This window comes from Chiloscyllium punctatum, chromosome 2 (genome assembly GCF_047496795.1).
Source record: "Chiloscyllium punctatum isolate Juve2018m chromosome 2, sChiPun1.3, whole genome shotgun sequence".
Classification (NCBI taxonomy): domain Eukaryota; kingdom Metazoa; phylum Chordata; class Chondrichthyes; order Orectolobiformes; family Hemiscylliidae; genus Chiloscyllium; species Chiloscyllium punctatum.
In genome coordinates, this window is record NC_092740.1 from 155,845,732 (window position 1) to 155,857,775 (window position 12,044).

The 12,044-nt window shown below is 41.6% G+C and overlaps 1 protein-coding gene across 7 annotated transcripts in view; it reads right to left on the reverse strand.

The window, feature by feature from the left end:
- Positions 1-12,044, reverse strand: part of dock8 (dedicator of cytokinesis 8) — a 273,640-nt gene that overhangs the window by 33,968 nt on the left and 227,628 nt on the right. For all 7 annotated transcript variants that reach the window (XM_072590904.1, XM_072590857.1, XM_072590877.1 and 4 more), the window contains 4 exons: positions 9,902-9,998; positions 8,054-8,188; positions 3,240-3,392; positions 1,326-1,484 (listed from right to left, as the gene is read on the reverse strand). In XM_072590904.1, coding sequence (XP_072447005.1) covers positions 1,326-1,484; positions 3,240-3,392; positions 8,054-8,188; positions 9,902-9,998 — 544 coding nt within the window. The remainder of the gene's footprint in view (positions 1-1,325; positions 1,485-3,239; positions 3,393-8,053; positions 8,189-9,901; positions 9,999-12,044) is intronic.

Here is a 12,044-nt window from a genome sequence, read left to right on the forward strand (position 1 = left end):
CTCTAGCAATAAAGGCTAAACTTCCATTTGCCTCTTAATTAATTGTTGCATCTGTATGCTAACATTTTGTGTTGCATTGAAAGAACACCCAGATCCCTCTGCACAGCAGTCTTTTAGTGTTTCTGTCCATTTAAGTTATAGTCTGACTTCAAATTTTTCCAATCAAAAGTGCATAATCTCATACTTTTCTACATTAAACTCTATTTGTTACTCATTTAACCTCCTTATGTCTTTTTGGATTATTAGAAAATTTGGATGCATTCACTCTGCACCTTCCTTCAAGTCATTAATAAAGATAATAAATAATTGAGAGTCTGGAACTGATCCCCATGTCACTCCATTAGTCACCTGAAAAAGACCCATTAATCTCGACTCTCTCTCATCTGTATGTTAAGCAATCCTCAATCCATGCTGCTACATTATCCATAATAACATGAACCTTTTATGTGGTATCTTATTGAATGACTTCTGAAAATCCAAACATGCAATATCTACCGGTTCCCCTTTATCAACTCTACTCATTATACCTCAAAGAACTTGAGAAAAATTGCTGAACATGATTTCCCAATCACAAATCTATGCTGACTCTGTTTCATTGTGTTCAGCCTTTCCAAATATCCTATTTTTTCATAATAATGGAATCTAGCATTTTGCCAAACCAGATGTTGGGCTAACTGGCCTATAGCTTCCTGTTATCTGCCTCACTCCCATCTTATATGGGGGTATCATGTTAGCAGTTTTCCCAATCGCTGGAACCATCCCAGAATCTAGCTCAGTCTGGGATATTTCAAACAATCCCTCCACCATCTCACATACCTGGGCAATTTTCCAAATTACCAGATAGGCGCAATAATAGTAACATACCCAGTATGGACTACATTGGCCAGGTTAGACCTGAACTGCTTTTATATTGGGTTGAGTGTGGTGCTTGCTGTTGACATGCTGTAGTACAACAGGCTACATTCCAAAACAAATATGCTGCATTTGTGAAGTCATGCATGATTTGATCTCAGGATCCAAAAGCTTTGAAATCCAGAATTTAGAATATAATCAAATAAGAAAGGCCCAATTTCCAATTAAGTCTCCTGGAGATCACCTTCTACAATACATCTCTGATATTAACCTTTGGAAGGAAAAGGGATGATACTTTTATAGTGTGGACTCTAATTTGGAGATGTGGACTAACTTTAGATCAGTTATACTTCAGCATAACACTGTAAACACTCAGCAGAACATGGAGTCGTGTACATTCCTGTGGAAAGTATATTTGTGTCCATATCTGATGTTGTTATTTTAGCGTTACACTTTGTATGAGGTCTCCTCACCTGAATTGGAAACATTGTCGGCTGCATATCATCATCTTCCTCTGCATAAGCCAGAACAGTTCGTAAAGCTCGCCTCAAATACTCTTCATTAAAATCTGATGATTTACCCACCAGAGATGCTAAAGACATGGTGACCTGCATTTTAACTCTGGCAAAATTCTGGAAATGGAACACACTAAGATCAATCTAAGTTACACAAGCATTAATTCATTTTCCCTCTATACATCACTGATGGAATCAAACAAAACATACAACTGGCATAATTTATGACATCAGATAGTTGCAAATATTGATTGAAATGTGTATTGATCTGCTTTTCAATTTGATTTTGCTATTACATTGAGAAGGTATGTCACTGTGAAAGAATGCAGCTATTAACTTACACCCAGCTTCTGTTGCAGAGCTTGCTCGTTTGGGAGTTGGGAAACGTTATACTTACATGACAGCCTTGTGATGTTAAATTCTATTGATGGATTTCTTGTAGAATTCCCAAGAAGCATTGTCTTGAGGTAGTAAACACATATCTTCAAAGATAAATACACACATAGCAAATTCTTCAGGGTGGAAATTTGGGTGGCACAGTGACTCAGTGGTTAGCACTGCTACTTCACAGAGCCAGGGGCCCAGGTTCGATTCCTGCTTCAGGTGACTGTCTGTGTGGAGTTTGCACTTTCTCCCTGTGTCTGCGTGGGTTTCCTCCGGGTGCTCCGGTTTCCTCCCACAGTGTAAAGATGTGCAGGCCAGGTGAATTGGCCATGCTAAATTGCCCATAGTGTTAGGTGCATTAGTCAGAGGGAAATTGGTCTGGGTGGGTTACTCTTCAGAGGGTCGGTGTGGACTTGTTGGGCCAAAGGGCCTGTTTCCCTACTTTAGGGGATCTAAGGAATCTCTTTTCAAGTTCCAATCATGAACAGCTGGAATTATTGGTGCTAGAACACAAAGGCTAACACTTGCTGCACATGCAGTCTCAGTGTCAAAGTATCAGCTACATACAGTAAAGCAACCAAGTTGGCTTGACACAGACTAACGATAAAGTTCAAGTGACCTATTTTTAGCCAAGTTATTGTATCTATTCCACGTTAGTTATCCATTCTTATCAATATCAAACAATTTAGTAAATTTGATGTTTATCTCGTAACATGAAGAATCGATTATAATATTCAGATTATTAAACAAGCAATCAATGAAAAAATGTTTTGACAGAAATATGTTTTTCAAAAAAAATTGATTCTATATAAAATCATGTTAGAAACTGAAGTTTTACTTTAGTATATTGGTAAATGGGGTTAGTGTAGGTTGAAAGTTTGAAAAATTCAGCATTCAGTAGGGAACACACAACAATGATCCTGTGATTCAGAGTCCCATGATCCTGCAAATAAACTACCTGAGCTGTGCAGCAACCTGCTCCATGAAGCCATTGTATGTTGGAACTCACATGAAATTTGATTGGTTATGTTAATGACAGAGAATGTCTTTTGCACATGCTCCAGGGGAACCTCCTGCAGCTGACCAGAGCAGAGGCAGGAAGAGCTGTGCAGGTGCCAGTGCTCTCTTTGGGACGACTGAGTGTACATCACTGTTTCTGATACCTTTAAGGTCAGCAGTGCAGACAAAAATCAGGGTCACCTCACCACAATTACCCACGTGTTAGTAAGATGTAAGAACAAATGAATAAGCCATTCATAAGCAGTTCCATTACCTGCTGCCAACAGACTTCTATTGCTGTCAGCACTGTAGATAAATGTGACATTTCTATTCAACTGGAACGGCAAACAGAGTAATAGTCTCCCAATGGCATTAGCCATCGTTATTTATTTGTGATGATTATGACAGAACAACAATATGACTTTGCAAGCCTAGTTGCTGACAACTAGCAGTTACTGCACATTCTTGATAAAAATAATGAAGCCTTACACTGATTGTACTAAAGCTGTGCCTCATGATAAGGTACAGTGTGGCACAGGCTTGGGTCCTGGTACTGTCCATGCTGCTGCTGCAATGGTGTAACACTCTCTGACACATGTCAGAACACTGCTCTGCTTCCTCTTCAAACAGTAGGTCTGCATACTGGGAAAACAAGAAAATAATAGCATGGACATGTCAGAATTCCAGGGAACAAACTCTTAATGGGAGAAAGTGAGGACTGCAGTGCTGGAGATCAGTGTGGTGCTGGAAAAGCACAGCAGGTCAGGCAGCATCTGAGGAGCAGGAGAGTCAAAGTTTTGGGCATAAGCCCTTCATCAGGAACCTGGTGAAGGGCTTATGCCTGAAACATCGATCTTCTTGCTCCTTGGATGTTGCCTGACTTGCTGTGCTTTTCTAGCATCACACTCTCAAAACCAAACTCTGAATGTCAATCAATAACAACAACAGTGCATTGCATTGAATGGACTACAAATGGGTCCCAAGCCACTTCACATGCTAATGAAGGCCAAAAGCCACTGTGCGAAGTGATATTCTCTTGGACTGTCATTCAATAACAGCACTTATAATCCAAGAAATGCACATTTGACCTGATTTAAGCCCATGACGCACGAGATGCAATTGTTTAGGTTTATAAATGCAAAATTCTGGGGCCAATGATGTACAGCATCCGACACAATTATTGTACACATACACAGTAAGACATTGTGTATGTCTTAAGGATATAAAGTGCTGTATATCACTGACGAGTTTTACTGTAGCTGAAAAAACATGCCATAAAGTGATTATTGTGGGCAACAGGTAATGTGTATTTCATAGTTAGCACAGACTGTACACAAAGGCACTTACAGCACAGCTAGAGACCTCATACCTACTGAAAGCCAGCTAGGACACTAAAATTACAACTGTATTTCTGAAAATGGTGCCCCACAGATTCCAAGTTACCACCTGGGCTGACTTTTATTGACAGCATTGAGCATTTGCACTCTGGCAGGTCCTCCAATGGCTTGGCAATTTTATCAAAGTGAAGTTGAGCTTTCTTGTCAGTTCACCTTGATTCGGTCTTTCATATCTGGGTTTTGGCTTCAGTAGATTTTGTTTAGATGCAGCATCAAGTTAGTCTTTTGATGAGCCTATTTGCATTCCCTTACTCTGTGTATTTTTGCCTTGTATACGTTTGTGCTGCATTTGCTCAATTTCTTTATGAATCCATTAGGGATTTTCACTGCTACCTCAGCCTTTCAATTTAACTGAGCATAGTGTGGAGATCTTGCGATGTTGAGGTTCCCAATCCCTGTATGAAGTGGCTGAATTCTTCACTCATGAACTGAGGGCCATTGTCACTCATTGTCAGACTGCGAGGGTGTACAGCAAGTCATTGTGAAGTGGACTGGGCATGTAGATCTGATTCCAGTAGTTCACTGTGGAAATCATACGCACTGCTGCTGCTCAGTGTCGGTGGAGATTTGTGGATATGATCTCAATAAAGTGGGCTGCTTCATCCTGGATGGTGTCAAACGTTTTGGGTGTTATTGAAGCTGCACCCAGCCAGGCAACTGGGGAGTTTTCCATCACACGCCTGATTTGTGCTCTATAGATGATGGTCAGACTTTGGGGACTCAGGAGGTAGTTACTCACTGTAATATTTCTAGCCTCTAACCTGCTCTTGTAGCCATTATGTTTATATGGCTGGTCCAGTTGAGTTTCTGGTAAATGGTAATACCCAGGATGCTGACAGTGGAGGATTCAGTGATGGTAACACCATTGAATGTCAAGGGGCAGTACTGAAATTGTCTCTTGTTGGAGATGGTCATTGTCCAGTGTTTGTGTGGAACAAATGTTACTTGCCACTTTTCAGCCCAAACCTGGATATTATCCAGATCCTGTTACATTTCAACATGGACTACTTCAGTATCTGAGGAGTCATGAATGTTTCTGTGCAATCATCAGTGAACATCCCCACTTCTGACCTTATGATGGAGGGAAGGTCATTGATGAAGCAGCTGAACATGGTTTGGCCTAGAACACTACCCTGAGAAACTCCTGCAGAGATGTCCTGTAACTGAGATGACTGACGTCCAACAACAATGACCATCTTCCTATATATCAGGTATGACTCCAACCAGCTGGGATTTTGTCCCCTGATTCCTGCTAATTCCAATTTTGCTCGGGCTCATTGATGCCTCACTTGGTTGAATGCAGACTTGATATCTAGGGCTGTCATTCTCACATCACCTTAAGTGAGAAGATGTGACCCTATTGAGGGAATCTTAAACTAGAGATCATAAGTTACAGAAGAACAGGATACTCATATAAAGCTGAGATGCGAAGGAATTTATTCTCTCAGAGGGTAGTGATTGATTGCCTGACATAACCTCCCCCAGAGCATGTGGAGGCTAGATCACTGAAAATATAGAAGGAGTCGGTGGACAGATGTTTAAATGTTGAGGAACTGATGACTATGAGGAGTTGGCAAGAAAAAACAGTTGTGACCTGGGGCAGATCAGCCATGGTATTTTAGAACAGTCTGGCAGGGTTGGAGGCCAATTCCTGCTCCTATTTCCAATCTTCTCCTTACCATTTGTGGAATGCCCTAACAACAGATGTGTGCTTTCAGGCCTTCTACAATCTGACTGATCTAACTCCCAGAAGTCAATGGTGACAAGATATTCAGTTGTTGTCAGTGTGAGGAGATCTCCTGCAAACTTCATCCATAGTTTGTCTGGTTGTCACATGCCATAAAGGGCTCTTCACCTCACTTAGCCTGGTTTTCATTGCAAACACTGCATCAGCTGATATGGTCCTTAATCTAATTGCTCATGTTTGGCCAGTATATCACTTCTTTTGTCTTCCTCAGAATAGACTCAATTCCTTATTGGCTTGCATGAATATGCTTCTTTTTTAATTCCAACTGCTGAAGTATTCTGATTGTCTTTCCTTATTACATGATGCCATCTAGGTTCTCACCTCTAAGTGAGATGCTCTCTTACAGCACACAGCATCTCCCTGGTGTTTTCAGGTCTTCCTTCCCTCCCTAGTTCCTGCAGCACTCTAACTGATGCCTCAAGTTGCATTACTTGTTTGATTTGTGCAAGCTGCTTCAATATCTCTGCTGGACTGAGGACTTGCACAACATGTTGAGCTGTTGTTTCTTGGTGAATCTGTAGAGTTTCACAAGGAACCCTCAACCTGTTTCAGAGGCAGTACTGCTCTCAACAGCATGTCAGCCACGTTCACCTGTCTCCCCTACTTAGCTATCATATTCAGCGTGTTTCTGCAACCAACATTCTTTGTTAATGCTTTGGAATACATGAAAGTGCTTTGAGGAAGATGCATTGAAGTGGCTTGTGGGTAGAATCCTGTTTCTCCCAAACAGGTATTGAGTAAAATGTTCACAAGCAAAGTCAAGACACTTTTTCTCTATTTGAGCATAGTGTCATTTGTTTTTCACAACCTGGATGATACAACTGGCTGTCCTTGTGGGGGAAGGTTTGCTCCAAGTCCTGTCTTGCTGCCATCACGCTTCAAGGTGACTTTGTCACTGACAGCTTACTACCTCAGTGCTGGTGTTGATGTCACGAGCTGTTTGAATCGAGAAAACAGTGCATCTTGGGAGACCAGATTTAAAAATGTGTACATCTGCCCTGGTTAATGCTTTCCTCTCAAATTTGTGAACATTTCTGCAAAAATATTAATCTCTTCGAGGCCAATGCACACCCACTTAACAGTTTACTGGGTCCTGACGCCCTGTCTGTGTGATCTCTTTATTCTACCAAACTGTCCATCAGTAATTACTCTGAAACACTGAAATTAGTTAGGTTAGCTTGGAGCCCGACAGATGGAGCCATCACCCAGTGCACATCTTGTTCACATCAATGTAGTGATTGGAAGGAGGGACAGGAGAATCTCATTGACTATGAGATCCTTTATTGGGTTTATTAACCCTGGGCAAATCAGGGAGCCCTGGCTGACAGATATAAACAGGATATTGGCCAAACTGGCCATCAACAGGTCCAGGCAGTGGGCCGTAGAGGGGGTCATTAGGGCTGACTGCCTGCCCCTCTTTCGCGGTTACGTTAGAGCCCGGTTGTCCCTGGAGAAGGAGTACGTGGTGTCCACCAACACCCTGGAGCTGTTCAGGGAGAGGTGGGCACCACAGGGATTGAAGTGCATTATTTCCCCCTCCAACTCTATTTTGATTTAGTCCCTACCGTCCCCTTCACTGTTTTGATCACGCAGCATTTCCCTTTGATGTGAAGGGCAGTGCTTGTCATTGGCCACGCGGGTGTTTTCCTATCTTCCTGGTGGTGGAAATTGAATAAAGATTCGTGCACTTTGTGTCTCTCACTGTGTCTCACACCTGCACACACACACCATGGGTGCTGGGGGAAAAATAAGCACTATCACAGTTAGGCAGGAGTGTGGGGGTAAGGAAAAAAGAAGAACAGGAATGTCAAAGGTTCTCTTTACGCTAGAAGAAATAAAAAAAGAAAAAAAATAAGCAGGATATTCAGAAGATCTCCTCATGCTAGGGGCTGGCTCTGAGCTGGCTGGTCACAGGCCACGTACAGTGCACATGTAAATAAAGGGTGACTTGGTGACGGGACAGTAATATCTGCACAGCCACGTCAGTCAACTTCAAATTACCTGGTTCATTCGTATATAAAATCATCATAAAGTGACACATGCCAAGATTGCACCTTATGGCCAACCGATCCAGGCCAGTCATTAAACAAAAAGCCAGCAATACATAGGTCACTGTGGTTAACTTTTTATCCAGCTCCTTTTTTTCCTGTTTGTTTTACCTTGGCTATGAGTGCTCTCAATGAGTTGAAGCAATGTGTCAGGTAGTAGGAGCTCTGATTACAGCCCAGGCTGTGAAGAATCACCCTGAGAATGTTTCCCAAGACACTGTCCTTACAGTCGGAAACCAAGATTGCCTATAATATGGTAAAATGAAGGCATGTTAGATTAATCGCAAGCCATCAAACTCAACATTTTATCATACAGTATAAACACAGTAATAATTATTGGATATTTCAATTCTAAATGAATACTGAGACCTTTAAATGTCAGAAAAAAGTAACAGCAACTTCCTCCTTTCAATGGCAGAGCCAGACTACATTAGTAACTTGTAAAATATGAATAATGGAGTCAATAATCGTGATCAAACGTCGGCTTCGGAATATTTGTTTATTACTGTCCCTCTTTTGTGTAAAAATTATTGCTAACTTTTTCAGTTCTTCTTAACAAACCTTATCACTTTGATGGAAGGACCAGTCAGAAACTCAATATCAATCCTTCAACAATGTAGCCAACAACAGGGAAAGGGACTCTCTCATCAACTATTTTTCTCTTCCTGGCTCCCCCAAATCACTTAGTTATATAAAAAAAACTGTTGCATTCTAAATTTATAGGTTTAACTGTTTACAGGAGCCTTTTTTTAAAATGAAGGACTGGTATCAAAACAGGCAACTGTGGGTCAGCCCACTCATATACACATATAGTATACTGGTACCAACAGACTTCCTTTTTCATTCATGGGGCATGTGAGCATTGCTGGCTGTGACACCATTTATTGTACAGCCCCTGTAACTGGACTTAAACCTACAGCATGTGGACTGCAGTTGTTCAAGAAGCCAGCTCACCCCCACATTCTCAAGGGCAGCTAGGGACGGGCAATAAATACTGGTCCAGCCAGTGACACCCACATCCCACAAATGAATAAAAGGTTCCAGAATAATTCTTCAATCTAATGAGAAGTGCATCTCAGCCATGGCATTCAGAAATAAATATAAAAGCACCTACTGTTCAGAATGAAATCCAATACAGGGGTCCTCGACTTACAAACATTTGACTTACTAGTGCTGTTACGTATGAATGCAATTCCATGCTGGGATGTAAATTTAAATTTCCAACATATCTGGTCTCCTTCCTATCGGAAAGATGTTGTGAAACTTGAAAGGGTTCAGAAAAGATTTACAAGGATGTTGCCAGGGTTGGAGGATCTGAGCTACAGGGAGAGGCTGAACAGACTGGGGCTGTTTTCCCTGGAGTGTCGGAGGCTGAGGGGTGACCTTATAGAGGTTTACACAATTATGAGGGACATGGATAAGATAAATAGACAGAGTCTTTTCCCATGGGTCGGGGAGTCCAGAACTAGAGGGCATAGGTTTAGGGTGAGTGGGGAAAAATATAAAAAAGACCTAAGGGGCAACTTTTTCACGCAGAGGGTAGTACATGTATGGAATGAGCTGCCAGAGGATGTGGTGGAGGCTGGTACAATTGCAACATTTAAGAGGCATTTGGATGGGTATATGAATAGGAAGGGTTTGGAGGGATATGGGCCGGGTGCTGGCAGGTGGGACTAGATTGGGTTGAGATATCTGGTCGGCATGGACAGGTTGGACCGAAGGGTCTGTTTCCATGCTGTACATCTCCATGAGTCTATGACTCTATGACCATTTCTTGTACCTACAAAGGTTAACTGTATATTATCCTGCATTGTGTTCCAACTTGAGCACAAGTTGACTTGTAAACAGACTCAAGAACAGAACCCAATCACAGCTGTCTGCAGTGTGATTCACTAACTGAAGTTTACTCAATATAAACAATTAAACTGTAAAAAGTCAATATCCTTTCACCAATGTTACCTTTATAATTATCTCTAGTGTGTCTAAAATAACGAGATTAGTCTCCGTAACTAGGTTTCCAGAGACCAGCGCTTCCTGATCCAGGTCTGCTTTAGTTCTGAAAAAGAAAAACAAAAGAACAATCACTGGCGACAGCATGTTATATGTTTTTAAAGACATATTTTGTCAAAGATTTTCTACCAGCATTCATCAGGATATTAGGCAAGAGTCATGTTGGCAGGGGTTGTGTGGTGTCAAGTTTGTGGAGGGTGATGTCAGAGGCTTGCAGCTGTGGAGTTGGCTGGAGTTTTGCTCATCCACGTTAGAAAAGCAGTCTGACATTGCAGGGGCAATTAAAGAAAAGAAAGGTGTTGAAGATTTAGAGTTTGATGATATTGGTGTCCATTGATATTGACATCGTACTTCTGAAATGGATAAAACCTGAACTCTTTGGAATTGGTAAAATATGAAGGAAGACAAACAGTGCATGAATGATTGAAGGATTGTGCTTTCAACTAATTTAAAATAAATGGGCCATTAACTTGCTCTGTAGTGAAGTGATTGGAGGCACAGTAAAGGTAGTCACCATAGTCTTACCAGACCAAAGGGCTGCTCTCTCATTAGCGAGAGAGATGACTGATGGGGGTTTAACCTGAGGGTCACTGTGCCTTAGGTGAGGGGAGGGGTTGAGCAAGAGACTCCTTCATGGTAATCTCAGCACACAATAGTGCAAACTAACCTTTGAGAGTTGGCATTCTTGCACTGTTTTGTGTTGCTAATCTCAACTAAGGCAGTAGTTAAGAAACTACAATTACCCAAATTATTTCCAAGTTAAGAAAAGAGAAGTGTGTTACAGAACAAAATCTCAAGGTCCAGTAAATGCTTCCTTTGTTTACAATCAGATCAGTTATCTGGACAAAATACAGCCAGCCTGTTTCATTCGGATAAACGAAGTTGTTCTGTATTTAAAATCAGGTGAGATTTCCACTGATCACTTTCCAGATATTCCTGTCAGGAATTCTCTCTGTATATAGATGTTGGATGGAGTCAGGCTGCTTTACAGTCAAATGGCTGGTGGCTATGCAGTCTGAGCTCACAGGCAAGGAAGTGTACAATGCACTGGCAGAACCCTTATGGCAGTCGTGTCCATACCTCTGAGCCAGGGGACCCAGGTTCTGGAGGTGTGTAATAACGTCTCTGAACAGGTTGGGTAGAGAAATATCAACAATGCAGCAGTGGGGGGAACACAAATTTACTGGGTTGGAAAGGAGGTGAATATTAGAATCAAAAGCAATATTTGAAAAAAAACTGTTAAGTTATGTGATCGACAAACCTAATTCTAAATATGTCAAAAATTACCTTCACCGGCGAGCTGGGATTCTTCACTTGTCATTTATATAAATGATTTGAATATGAACATAGGAGGTATGGTTAGTACGTTTGCAGATGTGGTGGTGTAGTGGACAATCAAGATGGTTATCGCAACTTACAATGGGACCCTGATCAGATAGGACAATAGGTGAGGAGTGGCAGATGGAATTTAATTTAGATAAATTTGAGGTGCTGCATTTTGGAAAGACAAATCAGGGCAGGATTTATAAGGTCCTAGGGAGTGTTGCTGAACAAAGAGATCTTTGAATACAGGTTCATAGTTCCTTGAAAGTAGCGTCGCAGGTAGAAAGGATAGTGAAGAATGCATTTGGTATGCTTTCCTTTGTTGGTCAGAACATTGAGTATAAGAGTTGGGAGGTCTTGTTGAGGCTGTACAGGATATTGGCTAGGCCACCTTTGGAATATTGCGTGCAATTCTGTTCTCTCTCCTATAGGAAGGATGTTGTGAAACTTGAAAGGATTCAGAAAAGATTTACAAGGATGTTGCCAGGGTTGGAGGGTTTGAGCTATAGGGAAAGGCTGAACAGGCTGGAGCTGTTTTCCCTGGAGTGTCAGAGGCTGAGGGGTGACCTTATAGAGGTTTATAAAATCATGAGGAGCATGGATAGGGTAAATCCCTGGGGTAGGGGAGCCCAAATCTTAAGGGCATATGTTTAATGCGAGGGGGGAAAGATTAAAAGGGATCAAAGGGGCAACATTTTCATGCAGATTGAACAGTGATATATAGAAGAGAGTTGAAATAAAATTACACACCCAGGTGAAAGACCAAGGG